The sequence below is a fragment of the Haliotis cracherodii genome, unplaced genomic scaffold, assembly GCF_022045235.1.
Source record: "Haliotis cracherodii isolate W230 unplaced genomic scaffold, xgHalCrac1.p SCAF_5, whole genome shotgun sequence".
In the NCBI taxonomy this organism is placed as follows: Eukaryota; Metazoa; Mollusca; class Gastropoda; order Lepetellida; family Haliotidae; genus Haliotis; species Haliotis cracherodii.
Window position 1 is genome coordinate 29,538,864 of NW_027266308.1, and position 24,330 is coordinate 29,563,193.

Sequence of the window (24,330 nt, forward strand, 5' to 3'; positions counted from 1 at the left end):
TGCGTTGGAAACAATGCACACAAACACATCTCAACATTTGATGCTGACATGTTTTCAATTTGTATGCGCGCAGGCATTTCAGCTAAGCCCCTCACATAGCAGTAATGTTAATACGTGTGGCGTTAAGCAACAAACAAACAATGCTAAGCCCCTTCAGTTCTGTGATTTGCCTTGCCTTCAATCACTGGGACACCTATACCTCAAAACCATGCAAGAAATATACATGTATTATGTATCAATATAGTTTTAGAGGATAAGTTCAGTGGTACGTTTTACCGGGATTGCTGAAACGTCCGTAACCTGTGATCAGTGTTCCTTTGAGTACGAAAGCTGCACAACTGTTAATGCCAAAAGTATAAACAGTGTCAGCTTGTGCCATGTGTACAAGAGATCGAAGTGTAGTTGAGAGTTGGTAATAGTGTCTAAAAAGGACCTCCTTCAGTCAATCATTTTTTTTTCAACAGTAATACGAAAATACAAATTTTCGAGGTTGACTATTCTCTGGCGTTGACTTTTTGAATTCACTCTTAGAGATACTCGAACTCTCACTGTCAAACTTTATATTCATCTAAATCTCCCTCTGGACTAACATCTGGAGCTAACAACTAACAAGTTGAATAGTAGCTGACATCTGAATAGTTTTGTTTGTTTGTTTGTTTTTTAACGCCAAAACTCAGCAGCATTTCAGCTACATGACGACGATCTGTAAATAATCGAGTTTGGATCAGACAATCCAGTCAGGTTGACATCATGAGCATCGATCTACGTATTGATATACGATTACATGCATCATCCAAGTCAGCATGCCTGACCATCCGATCCCGTCAGTCGCCTCTTACGACGAGCAATGGCTGCTTAAGACCTATTCTAATCCGGATTTTTACGGGTAACAACCTTTACTAACCTGACCAAGACTGTTAAAGCTCTGGAGGGGTTTGGGACAGCGGTACCTCAAATCCAGATGCTTCGAGCAGAGGGGTCTCGTCAGCCTTTGTTCTTCTAGGAGTAGGAAAACTTTCATTCCAAATCCCGTGGCTGACCCCATCAACGGGAAAGGCTAAGGGAAATCCAGAGTCTGTTGCATGGGTAACTCACAGTGAAAGCAAAACCCCTTGAAGTCAACCACTGATACGCCTACCCTGACTGGCGTAGAGTAGGGCAACAAGGAGCTGCCAGGCTTAAGGCTCTGACCAGTCTGACCCGCGGAGAGAACACCTTGTCCCAGGCAAGATGTTAAAGAATGAAGAAACTCAAGAAGCCAGCTCTTACGTTGGGATGCTGGAATGTTCTCACCATGACGACCACATTGTCGGTGGACCTCCAGGGGAGGGGTGATGTATTCTGGACCGTTGTAATCAGTAAACAGTCTCTGGCACTCCGTGTGTAAGAGAACTGATCAAACCAGAAAGCACGTCATCACCTCTGCTGTAGAAACTCAATGTTCAGAATGTTTGTTTGTTTGTTTTTTAACGCCGCACTCGGCAGCTATATGACGGCGGGCTACAAACAATCAAGTCTTGACCAGACAATCCGGTGATTGCTATCATGAGCATCGATCAACGCAATTCGGATACGATGACATGCATCAACCAAGTCAGCGAGCCTGGCCAGCCTATCATGTAAGTAACCTCTTACGAAAAGCATTGTCGCCTTTTACATCAAGCATGGGTTGCTGAAGACCTATTCTACCCCGGATCTTCACGGGTCAATGCTCAGAATGATAGAGCCTGGTCATTCTATGTAATAAAAGAAGCACTGGATTATCTGGCTCAGACTTTACAGACCATCGTCATATAGCTGGAATATTACCGTAATCAACAAACAAACATTGCAATATGGTGCAGAGCGTAACGTATGGTTATATGCACACCATTCATATGATTCAGTTAATAACGATTTCGGTGGTATCAGCAGCTGTGGCAGCCTGGTTCCCTGGGTATGCTGCACTGGCGCTACACTGATCCAGGCCATAACTGCAAATGGCCGCCTCCCCTAGACGAAAAACATGGCGGACACGACATATATTTGCTCTAGAAAAACGCTAGAACGGGTGGTTAAATGTTTTTCTTAGCATTTACAAAAATGCTCTTGCAATGTATACGCCACGAGAATAATGTCCATTGTTACTATTAGTGAAGGAAAACATTATTTAAGCTGTTTCGAGACTCGAAAGTGGTCGTCACATCGGTGAAATTTATACAATGACACACAACTATTTTCAACAGTTTTCAGCACACTGTTACAACGAAATCGTACTCATAATACATGGATTTTACCAAATTTGATGACTCAAATGTCGCCGAGTATGCCCCGTTTTTTCCCATTGTGAAGTGATGGGTTTAGCGGAGTTATTGAACGCCCAGTATAAGAACTAGGAAAACAAACACTTTTGATCCGTAATAATGGTATTTAATCATTGGTTCTGACATTTGGCCTTTGGATTTTATTTACATGAAAAGGCATTTATTTGGCAATTGTTTTCTTATAACACAATGAAATTTATCATAAATAGATCTAATAATTTTGGAAAAATAGTTGATTAATACCAAAGTAGTGTTTTTTCAACTATGTGTGTGCTTGTAAAAATGTCGGGTCTGAATGGCATATAATAATAAAGGATGTGTTCAATATTTTTAATTAATTTGGTACAGTGGCATACACAACCACGTGTATTCTCTTTTTCACAGGATGGAAAAAATACAAATGTGACAGTAGTCATGGTGTGGCAATTAATCAGCTGAAGACACTTCAGCGTGAGGATATAGAAAACTTTATTATAAATTACACCATTGGCAGGTTTTTATAGTTAATATGGAAAATCATTATGCCATGAAATTCTACTAAATATCATTGCCTTGTTTGAGATCCAGATAACCAAACAGTTTGTCCTGAAAGTGGCCACTGATTTTGTCAAGAAAACCAGAGGAATCTATCTGTGAAACACACACTTTCTAGGGCTGTAGTTTGGTATAAAGCAAATCAGTTGTTAAAATTTAATAATGTTCCAAACTGTCTGTTGTCATAAACATGATATTTGGAGTGGGGGAGGTGGGGTGGTCACCAACTTATAATGATACATATGATTTATTATTAAAATTCAGATAATGCATTGTAAGGAACACACATGCAAGTAACAAATAACCATAACCTTCAAGCAAATTAAAATAATTGTAATATAAGATGTACCTACTGACCAATCAGGATTAACTCCTAAGGGTTTACAAGAATTAAACATCTGAGAAAATTCCATCTCGTTTTTTTAACTACAAATTGAACAATCTAAAACCATGCAAAGCTGATGTCCTGAATAAAAGCAAAAACAAACATTAACATTAACATTTTTTGAACTTGTAGAGGATGCGGACCCACTGATTGTGTCTTTTCCCAACCCCATCACTAGATATTTTCAAGTCAAGACTGAAAACATTTTTGTTTGACTTTCGTGTACATATTGTGTGTGTTCTCAGCTCTTAAATTATTAGAATATTAGTAGTGGTAGTATTGGGAAGATATTCTACGTCCGCTTCAGTGAATGGTGACGCCGGAATGACGTTGGGTGGTTTGATCTTCTTTGTGAGTGACATGTTCTCTTACATGGAAGATGTCTATTATACAGGGGGCACGGGTGACCCAGTCGTCTAAGGCGCCGCGATTCGCTGTGCAGAGTTGCGTCCCTTAGGCACGCCAGAAACCTGTTCGAATTCCGGTTCATCCCGATTATGTTTCTAGGTTTGTCAGCAGCATACCCGTGGGTTTCACGAAGTGGTAAACGTCCGAGGCCTGCATCAATCCGGCTTTCTTCCCACATTAAGCTGACACGCCTTGGTATAACTGGAATAATGTTAAATGCGGCGTCAAACCCAACTCACTCACTCACTCTTCTATACATTTTTAACAAATCCTGTTCATGCTTTCTATATGTTGGATACATGTTGTATACAAGGGACATTGATATACACATGTTCCGCCTCTTACGACAAGCAGGGGTTGCTGAAGATCCCTTTTAACACGGATCATCACGGGTCTTTCATATAGCTTTCTCCTATTTGGTATTATAGTACTTCTCATTCATTGGATCCTTTTTAGATACTTGGTTACCATAACATTTCCAATATGGCCGCCAAATTCAAGATGATACTTTTATTTTACCTCAAATGTAACTATTTAACTATTCATTTTGTACTTTTCAACACATTGACTCGTATGAAAGTAGTAATTGGGTTTCAAAGTATTAATTGTGTCGTTTCTTCCAGATAATAGCTTCAGTAGCACTCTTCATGAACACTAACAAGAAGCAGGCAGAATTTCATGCATAAAATGGCGGCAGTTTTGCCTGGCACTATAGTCAAAATTAATCACCATGGTTAAAGCATTTATTGTACCAAGTTTCATGCTTTTAACAAAGAGTGCACAATACGGCCTTTTTTATACTTTGCCGTCCCACTATTATGGGAAGTGAAACTGTGTCTTCCTACTTCCACATTAAAACGGAAACTATTACATCTTAACTTTGAAACATATATCTTTATGTAATGTGGAATGTCATTTGTTCAATAGGTCGTTTGTTTGTTTGTTTGTTTAACGTTCTGTGTTCAACATGGATTTGTACTGAACATAGTAATTAAATTTCGAAGATAATTGAAGAATGACAGTTTTGATACAGGTTATCTGATTGTCTTTACAAAAAATAAATTTAGGAATAATTTTACATCGCCGATTTCGTGTTTTCATCAGACCAGCCCCAAACCTAAGCTGAACAAATGAACCAATACAGTTGAATATATTCTACTGTAGAAGAGTTATCGTCAACTTTGGTTTGCAGTGCTATATAGTCTTCAGTGTCTGGCGGTAGGATGCCATTTGACATTTCTGTTGCGACTAGTCTGTAACCTGGGATAGGTTTGTTTAGTGCTACATCTACCAGCTGTAGATACAAAGACAGTACCAGCTGTATATATATTTTGATAAAAAGCTTCCAATAATGCCTATAATGTGTGAAGCCCATTTCTGGTGTCCCCCGGAATACAAATTTACCTGACATGCATATGTACTGTCAACACAGTAGCCATGAAATCTCCAAATAAAGTACAATGGAACCTGATTACTTCGGACTCCGGTTGTATCTGAAACACCCGTGAAGATTCCGGGGTAGAATAGGTCTTCAGCAACCCATGCTTGCCGTAAAAGGTGACTATGCTTGTCGTAAAAGGCAACTAACGGGATCCGGTGGTCAGGATCGCTGACGGCGGTCTGTAAATAGTCGAGTCTGGACCAGACAATCCAGTGATTAATGTCATGAGCATCGATCCACGCAATTGGGACACGATGACATGCATCAACCATGTCCGCAAGCAAAGTCGCCTCTTCAGACAAGCATGGGTTGCTGAAGACAAATTCTAACCCGGATCTTCACGGGTATCGCCGGCAGCTGATGGGAAGAACCGAAAGTCCCCATCGTCCCTAAAATGGTGATCTAACTTTGGATTCTGGTTATTTTTTGCCCGTTTTTATAATGTATTGTTATGCATCATGATATCTCTTTATTGTTACATACTAGTTTAAAAATAAATCTGCGATATTCTGGTTATTTTACTGTCTTTTGATGACAGGTTTAATACAGTATGATTTATGTATTGTGTGTAATGTAGAAGTTATAATGTATATGCATTTTGCATAAGTTGTTGTAGTCACGATACCGTCAATGTGACTATAAATCTTAACTCACTCACTTACTTGTACCTGTGACCGACAATAGTAAGGAAGACAAATTTCACTAGATGTATGAAATAATAATTTAAACTCCTTAGTATGTCTCGATACAGATATCCGAGAAACGATATGTTAGTTTATCTAGGTCAAGTCGGAAGAAAAACGTTGGCTTCAAATATCAAGATTATATATTCTTCTTTTGGTTATGGTTTTGTTTGGAATTTCAAGGTGTTGGTGAGACTGAATGGTTCCTGAATGAAAATATCCGTAGGGTTTTGTCCATTATGTAATTGAAAATGAAAATAATTGTGTATTAATATGCCCTGCATATGTTAATATTCATTCAAAATATTTCCCATTTTCAATGTCCATACTTATGCTAATCAAAGGGATAGTTTGATAACAATGCTGTGATTAAAACAAAACATATTTTACAACGTTATAATAATGGAGTTTATGTTAAATCAAACTAGCTTGACACTAACCAACTCTTGACATACACGGAAACCATACAGGTATTGCACTTACAAGACATGTCTCCCCACAACTAATGAAACAATCGCATAAATTTCGAAACCTACCGGTTGTAATACGCAATCAGCTTCATACTAAAAGTACTCATGGAAATGAAAAAAACCCTGTTTTTCTCAATTTAAAAATCGACACAAAGTGTTACGTAGCTGTAAATACGAAATAACAAAACAACTCGAAAAGTACTAGTCTGGATTTGCTAGTTTGATTTCAGTGAACAATACAAAATGTACTTTACAGGAGGTAATTTGTCGGCACTTAACATTCAAAAATAAAACTAAGTCCAAATTGACATAGCAGAAACAGAATATAGGCATTACGCACCTGTTCTCACCTGTCGTCAAGGTGACATAGGTCAGCTTGATCTACTTACACCTGGTTATGCTCTGTTTCACAATAGTCTGTTTTATTCACATTTTTACTCACTTTTACGTGTAAAAAGGCATAAAAACATTTGATACGCTGTATTTGTGCCACGGCCCAATTAGTACTAGTTTAGTTGTTTGAATATTTACATATTGTGTATATTAACTGCAATAATTTAAGATCTGAGGTCGAAAAAACAGGTTTTTTTCATTTCCGTGAGTACTTTAACCCTTCCGTGACGTCTTTAATTGTTTGTCAACGCTTTGATATGACATGACGTTGCTATGGAACACTTTTCTCACAATGTGACAATTGAAGCGAACTGTCCCAATAGCACGAAGCAACCATTATCATGCTCAGTAAGAATTACTCAAAACGGTCACTGCACCGATATTCGTGCTGCTAGAATACTATGTATTTAGTAGATGTGAACAATATGAACTTTAAGAGCATGAACAAACTTTTATTTTCATATATCCGTATGCGTTGCTAGAAACTATGTAAAAATAGGTTTGAGTTCAATATTCAAAAAATAGTCTAGGTCAACAGATGTACAGTAAACTACGGTTATAACGAACTTAAAGGACCACTTAATCTAGTTCGTAATAACCATAGTTCGTTATAAACACATATACAGCATAATTACAGCAAATGGAAGGGGCCAAAAACAGTTCGATATATCCGTCTGTTCGTTATAAGCGTGTTCGTTATAAACGTAGTTTACTGTACTACTTCCTTGCCTCCAAACTGCAGGGTGCACGTGTAAAGGGCAGTAACATGCTAACAGTAACCGCCATTAGTACCATACACTGTTACGCCTGTATCCATGAACCTGGAAAAAGAAGTCTTTGAAAATACGTCGTGTCAAACACAGACGCAAGCAATTTCATGCGTGCACACATTTACACACTTTCCAAATATAAAAATCATTTTTGATCATTGTCTGAGTTGACGTAAATAACAAATAAATCATACAAGGTCCCTAACAGAATATTATTGTACAGTACAAATTGGAAGTGGGATCATCTTGATTGCACACATTTATATTTTATTTCATATCGGGGTGGGGGTGGATTATATGAAAAAGAAGAATTGTCCAAGGGAATGTTTGAAAAAAACGATTACACTTCAGACTGTTGAAATGACAATATTTAGTCTCAGTACAAAATCCCATGAGAATATGAGAGTATGGTTTTAGGCCGCTTTTGGTAACAGTCCAGCTATATCACGGCGGGGGACACCAGAAATGGGCTTCACACATTTTACCAAGTCGGGAATCGAACCCGGTCTTTGGCGTGACGGGCGAACGCTTTAACCACCAGGCTACCCGACCGCACCACGAGAAGAAACGAAAACAAACACAATCATCAGAAACGTCGTTGCAAGTACGAATTTTCCAACTGGCAACAAACGACTTCAAGCCGCTCTGTGGCTAATAGATTTCTAAATGAATAATTTTTCAGGCCTTTGACCATATTGAGGGAAAGATATACGTGTTTGCAGTGTTTGTTTGTTTGATGTGTAACGTCCGCACTCGGCAATATTCTAGCTATATGACGGCGGTCTGTAAATAATCGAGTCTGGACCAGACAATCCAGTGATTGATATCAAAAACATCGATCCACGCAATAAGGATCGATGACATGCATCAACCAAGTCAGCGAGCCTGACCACCCGATCCCGTTAGTCCCCTCTCGCCAAGAATCGGTTGCTGAAGACCTATTCCACCCCGGATAGTCGCCTCTTGCCTTTTTACGGCAAGCATGGGTTGCCGAAGACCTATTCTACCCCGGATCTTCACGACATGACATATTCTAACCTTTCCGATGTAGTGTCATTGTAATCTACTGAAAACCTTTTCATAACGCCTATCGTGTACACACGAATATATACATTTACTCGCATAATCATTTTCCCTTTCTCTCTCACTTGGTGATAAAAGGTATTAGCAAATACTTCACACAGCCAGATGGCCATAACACTCGTTTGATGCTGTGCGTAATACATGTTGTCTTGATTATATGGCTGAATATATTACTTTGCTGTCACTGGTCAAATACTCCGAGTCTTCTAAACATCACCAGATTCATTCATTCCATTTATAAAGGGGGCGGTCGGGTAGCCTAGTGGTTAAAGCGTTCGCTCGTCACGCCGAACACCCGGGTTCCATTCCCGACATGGGTACAATGTGTGAAGCCCATTTCTGGTGTCCCCCGCCGTGATATTGCTGGAATATTGCTAAAAGCGCCGTAAAACCATACTCAGTCAGTCAGTCAGCCGTTTACCAAGAAGTAGGTTTGGTACAATCATTGCGAAATAGTGAGGACGTTGTTCAAAGGGATCACATATCGCAAGTGTAAGGTCGAGGTTTCAAATGTTTAAATTCGCTCCTGCAAATCCCACTGTTGTTTGAGAACCTTGTTATCACACTCTGCAAGGATCACCCCTTCAGCACTTTGGATACACTTCTTGAGCACCGGGTGTCGAATTAAGCCGGTTTCCTGTAATAATGACATGCAACTTTATAATAGACTTAAACTATGTGTTTGTTGTTTAACGCCCCTCTCGGCAATATTTCAGCTATATGACGGCGGTCTGGAAATAATTGAGTCTGGATCAGACGATCCAGTGATATTGACATCATGGGCATCGATCTACCCAATTGAGATAGATGACATACATCAACCAAGTCAGACAACCCGTTCCAGTTCGCCATCTCTTACGACAAGCATATGCTGCTGAAGACCATTTCTAACTCGGAGTGTACAAGGGAACTAAGACTGCGAGACCAGATCGATTTATTTTTTTGTTATACGGTGAAAATAAGGGTATTTTTTGTTATCTTTTGTTTTTCCTTATATTTCAAGAGATTTTGTTAAGGAAATTAACTTCGTATCAACATGACAACTGTTTCGTTTTGTTTCAAAGTCAAACAAGTAATTAAATCAATCAGGCTTAATTAAAAAGTGCAACTATGAAGATACATGAATGGAAATGCTCTGCTGTCACCACATCATCAGCGAGCCTTGGGATATGCAGCTATTGGCACCACAAACTATGCATATCTACATTAGAGAGAAGTGACGTCTTTGACGTTTGTAACTGATGTCTTTTCTTGTAGTCGTTCCATATGACCTCATGTCCTCCAACCGTTCTCAGACAATTTGAGTGAATGATTTAGTTTTGTTTAACGCTTCTTTGAACAGTTGTTTACGCTTTGAACAGTTTCAGTTAAATAACAGTGTATCAGTTTAAGATGTTAACTACTAGGGTGTCTGAAACCAACGGTCAAGGAAATACTGCTTCCGAATCGAGGTTTTCGAGCCATTTTCATAGGATCTTGGTACGCACAAAGGGACGCAAGTCTGCACAGCGAGTGTAGACGCCTTAGACAACCATACGTATAATAAACAAACTATTCCAAGGGGTTTTGATGGGAATTAGGAACAATTTTGTTAAGACCATAGGGCCGTAGAGAGTCTAAAATGAACTGTATTGGATAACCATACATGTTACATGTCTTAACTGATTTTACTTGGTTGATTGCTTGACATCGTATCACATTGGCGTAGATCGATGGTCATTGAGTGTCTGATCCAGGATCAATATTTACAGACCGCTGTCATATAGCTGTAATATTGCTAAGAGTGGCGTCAAAAACAAACAAACAAATCGGAATTTTTTTTATGGAAAGTGAGAAATAAACAGAAACGCCATGAAAGAAACATGATGCTTGGTATGTGAAAGTCAAAGAGTTACGTAAAGTTTCTCTTACAGTTTAATCTACATGAAAGTTTATATTTCATAAAATTTTGAATTTGAGTCTTGGATTGTTGACCAGGTAACCGGTCCCTCAACTCTTGAAGGCTGGTTCTTTTGCCCAACTTTCCAGAAAGAGATGGACTCTGCAACATTATTTGTATTCTCTTCTTATTGGGAATTGTTGCAAGAGGTTTATACGTCAATAAAGCACATACGTGTTCTTGTTCCCGTCTTTTGGTCTGCAACGTGATTGACTACAGTATATATGTATTATTTTCCCATCATGGATGTAACATTGTCACATCATTGTCTGTTCCGTGGTTTATTTTAACCCAAACTCAACAAACATAACTGACCATAATATGAGCGCATGAACATATGTATATACTACAGTTTGCAGTGAAATTATGTTTGCACGCATAAACACTTCAATGGCTACCCTACCTGATTCCACTCCCATGGGTGTTTATGTCCATCTGGACACATGGGAAATGAAAACTTTTCTTGTTCAAAAACCAGGCAATATTCTCCGACAGACATCTGTCCAGCTGTATTGTACCGGAAATACTAAAACATAGAGGAGACACACCATCAACCAAGTTCCTAAGACAGACCATCTGATCCATTTAGTCGCCTTACGGGCAAAAAATGCTGTTTGGGACTTAGTCGAAGTCAATCTTATTCAAATCCGATCTTAGTTTTAGCTTCCGCTAAACAAAAAGTCTGAGGTAATCTCATTACACGTCAGAGCGACCTTTCATCCGATCAATTAGAACTTCGCTTGCCAGATCGGGAAACTGACAGTCGAAATGTGTTTTCTAATCATGCAACCTCGAAAAGGAAAGACATTTACGGTCTGTACGACTGATTTCGTCAAAATTATCGTCTCTCCCTCGCTTCAATGGGATTAAGGTGTCTTCAGCAACCCATGCCTGTCGTAAGAGGCGACTAACAGGATCGGGTGGTCAGGCTCGCTGACTTGGTTGAATGATGCATGTCATTAATCCCCAATGCGTGGATCGATGCTCATGATATCAATGTTTGGTCCAGACTCGATTATTTACAGACGGCCGTCATATAGCTGGAATATTGCTGAGTGTGGCGTTAAACAACCAACCAACCAACCAAATCAATGGGATTAACATTTGAAACGGATGAGACTTTCCATAGCCCGTTTGAAGTACTGCCACACAATCTCGGCCATCTATTAAACATTCAAAAATGTTCTTTTGCTCAGTTTTCAAACTACGTATCGAGAACTCTGCTAAAATATTTTCAAATTGTAGTAGGAATGGAAGTCGCCAGTTTGAAACTAGTGTCAGATTGGCTAATTGCCGACTTGTTAATCATTTCAGTGGCCAGTCAAAGTTCGCAAAATGTCATTCTGACGTGACCTCTAATAAGATAGCGAGCACTGAGATCTGTTTTTGAAAAGATTTAGTCCAAGTGAGGCTTAGACGTTTTTCAACATGGTGAAACACATCAACACGGTCATGGAGCTGAAGACATAGTGACTTATATATTTCAACTTCTTTTTCTTACAATGCAGGGGTACGGATGGCCCAGTCGTCTAAGGAGCCGCAATTGGCTGTGCAGAGTTGCGTCCCTCGGGCACGCCAAAAAACCTATAGTTGTGTGTTCGAATTCCGGTTCACCCACATTATGTTTCTAGGTTTGTCTGCACCATACCCGTGCTCGTGGGTTTCACCGAAGTGATAAACGTCTAAGACCTGCATCACCTTGGGCTTTCCTCCCACATTAAGCTGACACGCCGTGATATAACTGGAATACTGTTAAAAGCGGCGTTGAACACAACCCACTCACTCACTCTTACAATGTGATGCCTCGGTACAGATGCTTGTACTTTAATTATCATATGTCATTACAATGATGAAAGAATGAAGGCATTTAAATCCATAAGTCAGCTCTGTCTTCAACGATACCACAGCTTCTATAACGCCACTTGATACGTGAGGTACGGTGTGGACAAACCACGGATCATATGGGAGGGAATGTCCGCCCACAGATGAAATTAACCATTACGATGGATGGATGGTCTTGGGATGGAAAGTTTGTTGATGGACCAGGGCTATGAAAAGCAGATACATGAAAACGTTTACTTTTCTCACTTACATCCCCAACTCTTTCACATCCTCCGAGCGTTAATGTTTCTCCGATTTTCCTTAAACACGCGCTTCCATGTCGTTCTTTAATCTGAAACACAACTGTGATATGATCCTATTTCGTTTTAGATCATAGATTTATATCTGGTTCGTTTCTGGACGAGTTATGATTTTGGTAGATCATGTCTCTCTCATGTCGATGACGCCATGTTGCTGCACGTGTATTAAAAGTTTGAATTGAAGACTTGTTGTGTTCTGCCATGGACCGAAATATTACAACAACCCATGATTTATCCCATTACACAATTACCAAAATAACCCCAGGTAAAAATCTAACCATTTGGCCGAGGCGATACTAAAGAAATCACATATCACTTATGGAAATCAAGGGCGTGTAACCCGTTAAGTATTTAACACTTATCATCGGAACCAGCCTGGTTTCCTGGGTATGCTGCGCTGGCGCTACACTGTACACACCCAGGGGACCAGGCTGCATCCGACTCTGATATTCCAGATGTATGGCCGAATGATTTGGAGTCAGGAATGCCACAGCTATGTTACTACGGCAGATGTCGAGTAAAATATATACTTATATAACATCTTTGGTGTCATTTTGCTGGATAACACAGTTCACATTTCAACAAGCGTATAGTCGACGAAGTCATCTATATCCCCCGCCCATTTTAACACGTTATGGCCCAAAACCAGGTAACTGACCCAACATTTCTCTTAGCCCATGTCAAAATAGCTGCAATGGAAATTCTAAACATTTCTAAAACTCCTTAATATCAAATGGCACCAGTTCAGTATGTGGTGTTGTGGATAGACATGCAATGTTTGGCAAGGAAATATTTAACATTTTATTTGTTGTACTCCTTTAGTGAACCAATCCTATTTTCAAAACTTATATCCAACTTGTTGTCATGGAAACGTAAAAAATCAAAAAAATCTAAAATTCCTTTATAGCAAAAGGCACCAGTTCAGTATGTGCATGGTAGACATGCAAAGTTTTGAAAGAAAGTATTTAACGTTTTTTGAGTTACGCTCCGGAAATGAACATCACCCTTATAGAACCTAGGACCAACTTGTTGCCATGGAACGTAAAAAAATAAAAAATTCTAAAATTCCCAAATAGCAAAAAGCACCAGTGCAGCATAAGTCTGATAGACATGCCGAGTTTCGTACAGAAATATTTAACGGTTTCTGAGTTATGCACCGGAAACGATTTCGGGACGCACGCACACACGACAGCACGGACGGACGAACGCACGGAACCCATTTAAGTATCCCCCGCCAACTTTGTTATGGCGGGGGATAATAACAAACGATTACAGAAAAGACTTTAAACTGAAATTTACAGAGATTGATAGTTTTTAATCCGATGAGATAAAGCAACATAAGCAATTCTACCGAGGACATTATAAAATAAGGGGCAAACGAACGCAGACCGAGTTCGTTTTTTATGTATGTAATTGAAAAGTGCAAGAACTGTTGTCAAATATGATTATGCCATTTAACCATCACTCATTCCTGCAATTGTTTGTAAAAAGTATTTTGTGTAAAAATATATTGGTCTAATGACGTAAGATATGCATTTTCAACCACATGACCCCTACCATGTTGGAATTGTAAACTTGCTGAAAAAAGCAAATCTATTGATTTTCAAAGATAAGACACCTACATCTGACACATATTTCGGCATTATTACACCCTCGTGTTGCACCAAGCAAATAGGCCACTTCCCGGTGACGATGCATAAACGCAACATGTCCAGTGGTATATACACAATATGTACATTATACATTATACATACGTGACGTTAGACGGTGGGTGCACGAGGATGACGTAATACATTGTATCATATACACAGCGGAAGAAGCCGATTAAACTCGGAATGTTTTACAAATTTCATTGCAATCTGGCCTTTTTCATTGTCAACGTCCTTTAGCAATTTAGTGTCCTTTCGTGCGCACACTGACGTTCTTGGGTACGCATTGTTCTTTCTTTTCATGTGACGTCTTTTCGTAACATTTGACTATCGTGTTGCGTACTTTTGACCTTTATATCAACGTTGTATTTTTTACCGGTGTCTGCTTGCTTTGTATTTTGACCTTAATTAGGAACATTTAATACTTTATTCGTGACATTTGACTATTATTGCGAACTTTTGGCTATAATATCGCTGATATATTTTCGATTGAAAACCAACCATTTAATAAAATCAACTGAGAGGTATAAATACTTTTGCTCCTAAGAATATATAGCACACTGTATTGACAATAATCATATGAAAGGTTGGAAAGAAAAGAGACATTAAATGGGATATTTCAAAGTAACGTGCATACTCACATTACCCCATACTACGTTCGCTGGGGGTAGAGGATAATCCTTTACCACATCGTAGGCCACATTTTCAATGAACCATTTGAAGCTCTTACAGCCAAGCCTCTTCCTGAGTTCCAACTGGTCAGTGACATTCACCTTCATCGTCCTGAGGGCTGGATACTCAGTGTAGAGATATTCCTTGTATTCATCCATCCATCCTTCCGCCGTACGGACGTTGTTCTGTAAGAACCAGTTTCATAGTGAGTCCTTCTTAGCTCACCTGAACAGAGAGTCCAGTTACACAATCGCCAGAGTGGATGGATGGATGGTTTGTTGTTTAACGCCGCACTCAGCAATATTCCAGCTATATGACGGCGGTCTGTAAATAATCGAGTGTGGACCAGATATTCCAGTGATTGAAATCATGAGCATCGATCCACGCAATACGATGATACGGGATACGATGACATGCATCAACTTAGTCATCGAGTCTCTCCACCCGATCCCGTTAGGCGCTTCTTACGACTCCACCATCCTTCCTGTTATATGATTAATGATGAGCACATGGGCTAGGATACCCACCTGTTCTAAATAGGATCCCTTAAAGGTGAACGGCATTGTGTAATGGTAGATGTGTCCTACCCTAGAGCACGGCACCATCTCAAATCTACCCCCGCACATCCATTGCTAAAACAGAACAGTGATCATTTTCTCTGAAACATTATGGCGTGTCAACACAACTTAATATAGGGGTGGTGGGGGGGGGGGGGGGGGGGGGGGGGGGGGGGTGGGGGGGTGGTGGTGGTGGTGGTCGAACGTTTACGACATGGGTGTAACAAACGAGTACTTGTATTGTTGTGACAAGAGTTATTGTAACGGCGAATTTGGTATTCGACCCTTCGGTCATAGAATCCCCAAGAACGCAATAATAATAATAATAATAATAATAATAATAATAATAATATACTGCTCTATTCATATTTTACTTCCTTAAAAGACAGATGTAAGCCCTCTGTTCCTTATATGATTAGGTTCTCATCATGAAGAAGTTATATTACAGCGTGTCAGCTTTATATTGAATGAAATCTCGAAGTGATACAGGACGTTTACTTCTTTGGTAAAAACCACGAGTACAGGTATGTTGTGAAATTCCCAGGATCATAATCGGTCGATTATGTATTAAAACCCATCCTAAAGGGACACAAGTTTGCACAACGAATTAAGGCGACATTCAACCACTGATTCGATGATTTACATATTGCTGCATGATATGGCTTACAGGATACTCTACCATGATTGGTCAATCAGAGGTTACAAATCAGGATAACAACCTCTGATTAAATCAGCTGAATCGACGGCCGCATCATCACGGAAGTAATATTTATAGGAAAGTATTTCTTTCTCAATCATGGTCGGCAGACTCTTTCAAATAATGAAAATTATAAATGATCCATTCATAAAATGCAAAGTGGATGCTGCTACCATTTTTAAAGTGTGTCAATACAATATTTTGACATCGACCGAAAAACTGTTACAGTTTTTATGGACGACTACTTAAACTCTCCCGTAGTGGCGGTAGTTTAAACCCTTTCCTTGAAGACTGTCCACATGATTGCTTTCAAAGTAACTATGCTACACACGTTCAGTGCCTGTCAGATAACTGAACAAAGAGTATTGGTTATCTTGCCGAGGCAAGGGAGTTAACTGACTATAAAAGTCCAGTTACCACACGAACTGGAAAGTGGACCTTTACAGTCAGTTAACTGCCTTGTCTCTGGAAGATGGGTATTGGTGTACCAAACAATGTTTGAGAACGTACAGGACATTGTTTACTTAAAGGTGAATGTCGTTGCTACCCAAATAATATAGATAGGCAAACCTACTCAAAACATGAACTCAATTCATGCCACAAAGTTACCCTCCCTCCAACGTGTACCCCCTCCCCCACCTCAGCTGGGTACCCTGGAGTTTTCGCCCACTCTTGTCTCTTCACTTACCTTGAAAGACAGCTGGAAGCCCTCTGCCCCCCATATCAATAGACTTTCATCATAGCCTCCGATGTCAAAGAAGTGTTTGCGGGCGACTGCAAACAGTCCACCGGCGTGCGTCGGCGTTCTGTGATGTAATGTACAGGGATTGCTTTCTGACTTCCTCCTCAGGGACGAGATCACACCATTGTCAATACTTCATGGGCTTAAAAACACCACGTTCGTTGATGGACGAGCGCAGTGGACACACGCCCGTGAAGTAGTGACGATGGAGTCTTACCAACAACATCACACCAAGCACGGGCTATGGGCAGGTTGGGCCAAACAGACGGTTATATAACTGACCATAAATACGTTGATACACACCTACAGAAATACTCCATTACTATACTAAATCTTATATTAATCTTTGCTCATGCTTTAAGCTCCGGCGTCCCGATCCAACCTTAAATAATTAAAGGCTGTCATGAAATAGACTGAATATTGCTAACGCGACAATAAAGAATCTTCAATAACTTGTTCACTTGTCTGGATATATTGTTTTCAGCGACCTTCTGGTCCTGTCTTGTCACGGGTAAGATTCCCCACATGGTTACAATCTGTGAATCCATTTCGGGTGTCCCGCTTAAGGTTATTATTTCTGATAAAAATTTCATCAATATGTTTCTTCTTCATTGATCTACTGTTGGTTTTTATCTACAGCAATGTGACAATATGAAACCCGCGTTGGATGGATGGATGGATGGATGGATGGATGGACGGATATGTTTTTTCTGGACCATACTTGAGTATATACAGGCCACCGTCATATAGATGGTAAGTGCAGTGTTAAACAACAAATAAACAATCATTAATACAAGACAACGAACAAAAACACGAACGTGTTATTTACCTAAGTATAATCTCCACAAAATAGACTCGTCCCCTTCCATTTGAAAATATCGTTTCTCTTTAAAAGACTAAGGGGACTTTCGTTATGAAAAATATTCATCAACAAACAGTTAAACGTGAGCTTTTCTGTCCAAGAAGGGTAGAAATAAAGAGGTCACCATATTTACCCATAAGGTTCTGAATTGTGTTTCCACTTCCGTGCCTGCTCCGTGGGTGATGCTGCTTGTTCTTTGTACCGAAGACCCCAATCGAAAACACCCTTCATCATGGTCGAATGAATTTTGATGTAGCCGAAGTCTTGGTAATGCACGGCATCAACTGTCGGCTGTGCCATCGCTGTTCTACAAGACAGATGATTAAAACTTTAAGTTGATTACCTCCACACCTCCTTTTGGGATATTTTGTTTTCATTTTACTTCCATCCTTGAAAGCGTCGTCAGATTCTTGAAATCGTAACAATATTTCCGTTGAATTCCCTGATGCAGCTGAATGAACGTTAACATCCTCGCTTTTCTCAAGAGGCGTCTAACGGGATCGGGTGGTCAGGCTCGCTGACTTGGTTGATGCATGTCATCGTATACCCAATTGCGAAGATCAATTCTCATTATATCAGTCACTGGATTGTCTGGTCCAACCTTATTTATTAACAGACCGCCATCGTAAAGCTGGAGTATTGGTGAGTGCGGTGTTAATCAACAAAAACAAACAAACAAACAAACACAATGCACTGGTAAAACAAATGAAAGCACGTACCTGTCGAGAGCAATTCTCTGAATGAGCGGCGGTAACCAGTTCACGTTCACCTCACAATGAGGCTCTAGTATCACAAGGATTTCAGAGATTGCCTCCCTTGCTCCTCTCGTCCGAGAACCCATAGCCCCAAGTCTTTGTTCGTTCCGGTACAATTTGACCAATCCATTGAAACGTTGAATATAGTTATCTAGTGGTGCTAGAAGATGATCTAAAATGTGTATGAAGGATAGGATTTACTAGAAATGAACCCAGTAGGGACTCGGATGCAATACGTGTAGGTCATGATTCTATGCTTGTCGTAAGAGTCTGATCAGGTTCCGTTCATTGGCCACGTTGCTCAAAATATCAACCCCTAGTTTATCTTTCCCATATTCGATTATCTACAGTGCGCCGTGATATAGGTGGACTATTGTAAACAATATTCGCTCACACATTTCATAGAAATGAGAGTGTAAACATGTATCTATGACATGAGAGGGCTTGGATGATCCAGTCGTCCGAGGCGTCGCTGTGAGTTGCGTCCCTTGGGCACGCCTGTCACCTATGGATGTGGGTTCGAATCCCGATGATGTCTCTGGGTTTGTCAGCACTATACCTATGCTCGAATGGTCTCAACCTGCATCACTCCGGCAATCCAAACAATAAGCTGACACATGTACACCCTATAACTGTTCAAAGCGGCGGTAAACTCAGTCACTCATTCCATGACATGAAAGAACTGTTTTACAACTCACTACTTGAAGGATAAGTATTTACCAAATATACTAATATATAATCCGATATTCATATGACAAACACTCGAAATATACACAATATCAGTATTGTGACAGCCAAATTTGCACATATTAAAATTTTGAACGATTTATCAAGGGACTAGTAACATATATTACAGAAGAATATAAACTTTGGTAATTGTTTTTTATGTATTTTCAAGCCTACTGAAATCTTCATTTTTTAATTACCCTCTCCGAAAGGTTTGCTATTATGAAACGTACACATATTTCAATCATATGGTTTTATTTGAGTCCTCACTACCAGACTAATTATATGGAGATGGAAGCGATATGTATACTGTGATGTTTCTGGCTATTGTTAATCCAACCCACCCCTGGTGCTTGCGTCGTCCACGAGGACCAGCTCTTTCAGAAGGGAGGGCGGGGAGCGGTTGATGATGCTGTGGATAGTCCTCAGGAGCGTGGTGTTGCCTTCATTGTGGAAAATGACAATCACAGAGGCACTCGGCAGATTGCTCGGATAGTGCCAGAACTTGCACCTGGAATAGGGAAGGACGTTGTTCGAGAAATAACACAATGGACGTCCTGAAAACCAGATTGTGCAGCCCAATACTCCAGAGAATATTCCATCAACACCATCTTTCATATTCATAAAGTTTATCCTTTACCATTGTCCACTCTTAATTCATTTGCTTCAGCACTGATCTGAGTGAAGAAAGTAAGTTTCTCGAGGAAGCGACATGCAGCCTTCGTAAAAGTTGTGGATTCAGAGGATGTTACTCACTCTTTTTGTCTGGTGTCAGGGATCGTGCGATCCAATGAGACCTGGTCGCTCAATGTCATGTCACAGCCGTAACGGCGTAATGAATCCTGGTCTGGAGACGCGAACGCCACTGGTTTACCCCCCTCACCTACAGACACAAATATTATCAAAATTGTTTAATGATTAAAATTGCACTTATCTAAAACATATACAATCGATATTTTGCTCGAGTGAAATATATCGGCTTGCTGGAACTACTTTCAGTCCCACTGCCTAAATAGCCTTCAGATTTAATCAGGTGAAACCGCAGCATACGTTATTTGACAAGGAAAGCTAAATATCTTCCATGTATGTAATGTGTGCACCGTGTCTACACCTTGTGGTCATAAGATATGGGGATGCGGTAGTCCACTGGTTAAAGCCAAAGGCCCAGGTTCGATGGTTCTGGGCCGGAAGAGCGAAACCTAGCCATAATCAACTCTAAAATCTCTTCGCTTTCGTGAAGCTACAGTAAGACTGGTCACGCTACAGTAAACACGGGATATTGCTATACCGGGACTCTCAAATTACAAGAAAAACACAGAAATGCGTATACCGTAATTACAGTAGTAATTTATTAGATGCTGAAGTATAGTATAGTTGCACAAAAGAAGTTTACATTTAACAAATTTAATAACTCTAATACTTTAATATTCATAGATGTACATTATAATTTCTGCAAAAACAACAATAACTTATATCTTAAAATATAATATACATTCTACAGCCATTTTGGACATAGATAAATAAGTTGCACTCTTTATATATACCATCAAATACATACTGTGTGTATTCTTAACAAACGACTCTCCTCTAAACCCATCGGTATCATAACCCAATATCAACTAAGAAACTAATTGTTTGTTCAATTAAGAAACTGATCATCTCTTCTCCTGTGTTTAAACATCCAACTGTATTATTTTTTTACGAAACGACGCTCTAGTAAATCTCCTCTCCTCTCCTCTCCTCTCCTCTCCTCTCCTCTCCTCTCCTTCGGACAAATACACCAACTTGGGTTTTCGCTTTACTGATACTAGGGAAAATTGGATTTTCGCTAACCCGGCACGACACCGGTTCGATTCCCCACTTGCGTAAACCCAATTAACACACTTGTGGTCATGCAGAACGGCATTAACAATTGATAGATATACACAGTTGTTGCCGTGAAAGATGGGCGTGCAGATGCGTCACGGTCAATTGAGGACCTATATCACTGATTAAAAAAGAATATACCTAATAGTATGATTTTTCAGTTTTCTTTTATCTGTCCTAACAGAAATTATTGTTTCATCAAAGCTATGATATCATACTAAATACTTGAAATATACAGAAAAGGTTAATGATTTAATGCATTATATGGGCTGAATTGATACCTACCAGGACCTTTCACGACTCTCTCTGGAGGAGGTTCAAAGTTGCCCACCTCTCCCTCTTTGTACACAGCTTCCATTGATGCTGGAGGGTCTGGTATTGGTTCAGCCTGGAACTCCCGAGGAGGCTGCCTTGTTTCGTTGCTTATTTTGTGAACCTGCAGTTGATAACATATGTTAAAGGTTGCATTCCAGTCAAGCTAATATGATCCAGGTGACATGAGTTGTCCAGATGCTTGTGACAGTATCCTTCACCAAGCATGATGCTGACGGTGTGATGCATGTGACACGATGCTGTATGCTTGTGGGGGCACGGGTGGCCCAGTCGTCTTAGGCGCCGCGATTCGCTTTGCAGAGCTGCGTCCCATGGGCACGCCCAAAACCTATTATTGTGAGTTCGAATCCCGGTTCGCCGCGATTATGTTTCTGGGTTTGTCAGCACCATTCCCGTGCTCGTGGGTTTCACCGAAGTGGTAAACGTCTGAGATCTTCACTACTTTGGGCTTTCCTCCCACATTAAGCTGACACGCCGCGATATAACTGGAATACTGTTACTCACTCACTGTATGCTTGTGATCTCACAGATGTAACTGTGTATTAGTATGGAAACACAACAGGGTGGCGTTGTTCAGGTATCATGGTAAGGCTGATATCAGAATCAATGCTAAATTGGAGTAGAAACGGATGACATTAAGGTCACTTGATTCAAGTGACATGGTAGGGAAGACGGAACACAGGAGATGTGTGTGCGTGATGTAAACTATAAACATCGGTTTTGTTAGATAATGCACTCTTAGATTAACTTGTAGTGACCGCAATTCGGATAGATTTATAAAATATTGCAAAAAAACTTTTTGTAAAAAGGGTATGATATTAAATGATGTTTTGTTCTTAATGTATGGGTTAAGGCCAAGAAAACTTCAAATTTGATTATGTTGGTCTTTGTGCAGAATCTATTGTCTGAGACTTTTGGGGGAAGATCAAATGTCTTTAAATTGTATTCCAGTGATTTGAGTTTGTTTTTGTTTGTTTTGTTGTTTTTGTTTGTTTTGTTTTGTTTTTTTTTTGTGTTTTTTTTTTTGGGGGGGGCATACACGCTATCAATGTGACGTGTCATTGAACATGAGCGATTTTTAGATGTGTGTGCCTTTTGTCCATTACGTTGAAAGCTTCATTTTGCTACCTGACCTCAATTCGGGCAACTGTCATGTCATGTATGACTGTCATTTTAATGATGATTTCGTTAAGATTTTGATCTTTTCAATACAATTTACTTCATGCCTCTTTCTTTTGTGTTATTCAAACTAGAGTGATTTAAAAATATGGTAAAGTTTCTTTTGGTCGTCAATTTATATCTGCTTTCTGCTGCATTATCTAGCACAACGTGGGATTCCGTGTAACAATTGGTCCCAATGCTTATCTGACGGGTGTGTTATTCGGTCAGGATCACTGATATGGTTGACGGCATGTTAACATACCCCGAGGGCGTGGACCGTTCCTCATAATATCAACCACTGGATTGTGTGATCCAGACTCGATTATTTACAGGCTGCCGTCATATAAAACATGTATCCGGTAGGATAAATAACTACTCCTGTATATGTTTAGCATGGACAAACAAGAAGAGCATACCAACATATGCAATGTGTCCCGAAAGTTACCTGAACATCAAATAATACTTCTCAACAGTGAATATTGTACCAGTGAACAGTCCCGTGAAGATACCGGGTTATAATAGGTCTTCAGCAACCCATGTTTTGTCGTAAGAGGCGACTAACGGGATCGGGTGGTCAGGCTAGCTGACTTGGTTGATGCATGTTATCATATCCCAATTGCGTAGATCGATGCTCATGATATCAATCACTGGATTGGCTGGTTCAGACTCGATTATTTACAGACCGCCGTCATATAGCTGGAACATTGCCGAGTGCGGCGTTAAACAAACACACAAACAAACAAACAAACCCACGAACACTATACCTCAGTGAATGTATCATCCTTGCTGTTGGAGTGAAGCTGTTCCACGCTTAAGTAGTTCAGTGATACCCCGAAACAAACGAGGAAGAGAGCGACAAAAAACATCGTTTTCCTCCAGCGTCTCTGTCCGCGGAACATGTCTGAAATTTGTCATTTTCTATCAGAAAGTTGCATTTAAACATCGAAGGTTGAATGAACTGTTTTAAAGTAAACTAATTTTCATTAAAACCTTGGAGTTCGAAAACACAAATAATGCATGAAACAGATAATATGAGATTAATGCTTGTAAATTGACGGACATAGGGCAAGAGTAAATAAGCGGATTGGGTTTGACATGGCTTTGTGGTGCACACGTATGTTCATGTGATTTGTTTCAGGTTCACATTTGACTTGCCACTACATGTGTTTGATGCGCTCACCTTTTTCGTAAATACATGGTATTAACGATTCCATACTCCGAAAATGAGTGGCTTGAGTGTGACTGTTTCATACTAAAGTGAGAGGACATAAGCGAAAGATTATTGCATGATATGTTCTAACACATTACATTTGTTTGAGACATCCCATCCTATTAAACGATTACAACAAACACAAGATGAAATACACAGTATAAGCAGGGGCCAGATCAAAGCTATTGTTGAAAGGTTACTGGATATAACGACATCTGCTCCTACTGGTTGATTGGTTGGTTGGTTGGTTGGTTGGTTTGTTGTTTAACGCCGCACTCAGCAGTAATCCAGCTATATGACGGCGGTCTGTAAATAATCGAGTCTGGACCAGACAATCCAGTGATTAATATCATGAGCATCGATTCACGCAATTGGGACCGATGACATGTATCAACCAAGTCAGCGAGCCTGACCACCCGATCCCGTTGGTCGCCTTTTACGACAAGCATAGTCGCCTTTTACGGCAAGCATGGGTTGCTGAAGACCTATTCTACCCCGGATCTTCACCGGTCCCTACTGGTTGAAGACCGCCTCCATGGTCTAGTGGTAG

General features: G+C 40.0%; 1 protein-coding gene across 1 annotated transcript; it reads right to left on the minus strand.

The window, feature by feature from the left end:
- Window positions 1–8,984: 8,984 nt before the first annotated feature.
- On the minus strand, window positions 8,985–23,469 carry LOC139443643 (N-acetylgalactosaminyltransferase 7-like). The gene is made up of 12 exons (XM_071224594.1): window positions 23,335–23,469; window positions 21,362–21,512; window positions 19,967–20,093; window positions 19,555–19,721; window positions 18,449–18,656; window positions 17,863–18,036; window positions 16,814–16,931; window positions 15,399–15,503; window positions 14,841–15,056; window positions 12,502–12,582; window positions 10,813–10,935; window positions 8,985–9,107 (listed from the first exon to the last, which is right to left on the minus strand). Exons 1-12 carry the CDS (start codon window positions 23,467–23,469, stop codon window positions 8,985–8,987), a joined length of 1,728 nt encoding a protein of 575 aa, XP_071080695.1.
- Window positions 23,470–24,330: the final 861 nt, after the last annotated feature.

Bases quoted from the DNA above. Each gene is read 5' to 3' on its own strand.
- LOC139443643 (XM_071224594.1), bottom strand. From the start codon at position 23,469: ATGTTCCGCGGACAGAGACGCTGGAGGAAAACGATGTTTTTTGTCGCT. The intron at 15,057-15,398 runs GTGGGTATCCTA...TGGTTCTTACAG, and splicing joins AGGGATCCTATTTAGAACAG to AACAACGTCCGTACGGCGGA. The intron at 9,108-10,812 runs GTAGGGTAGCCA...TCATTATTACAG, and splicing joins ACCCATGGGAGTGGAATCAG to GAAACCGGCTTAATTCGACA.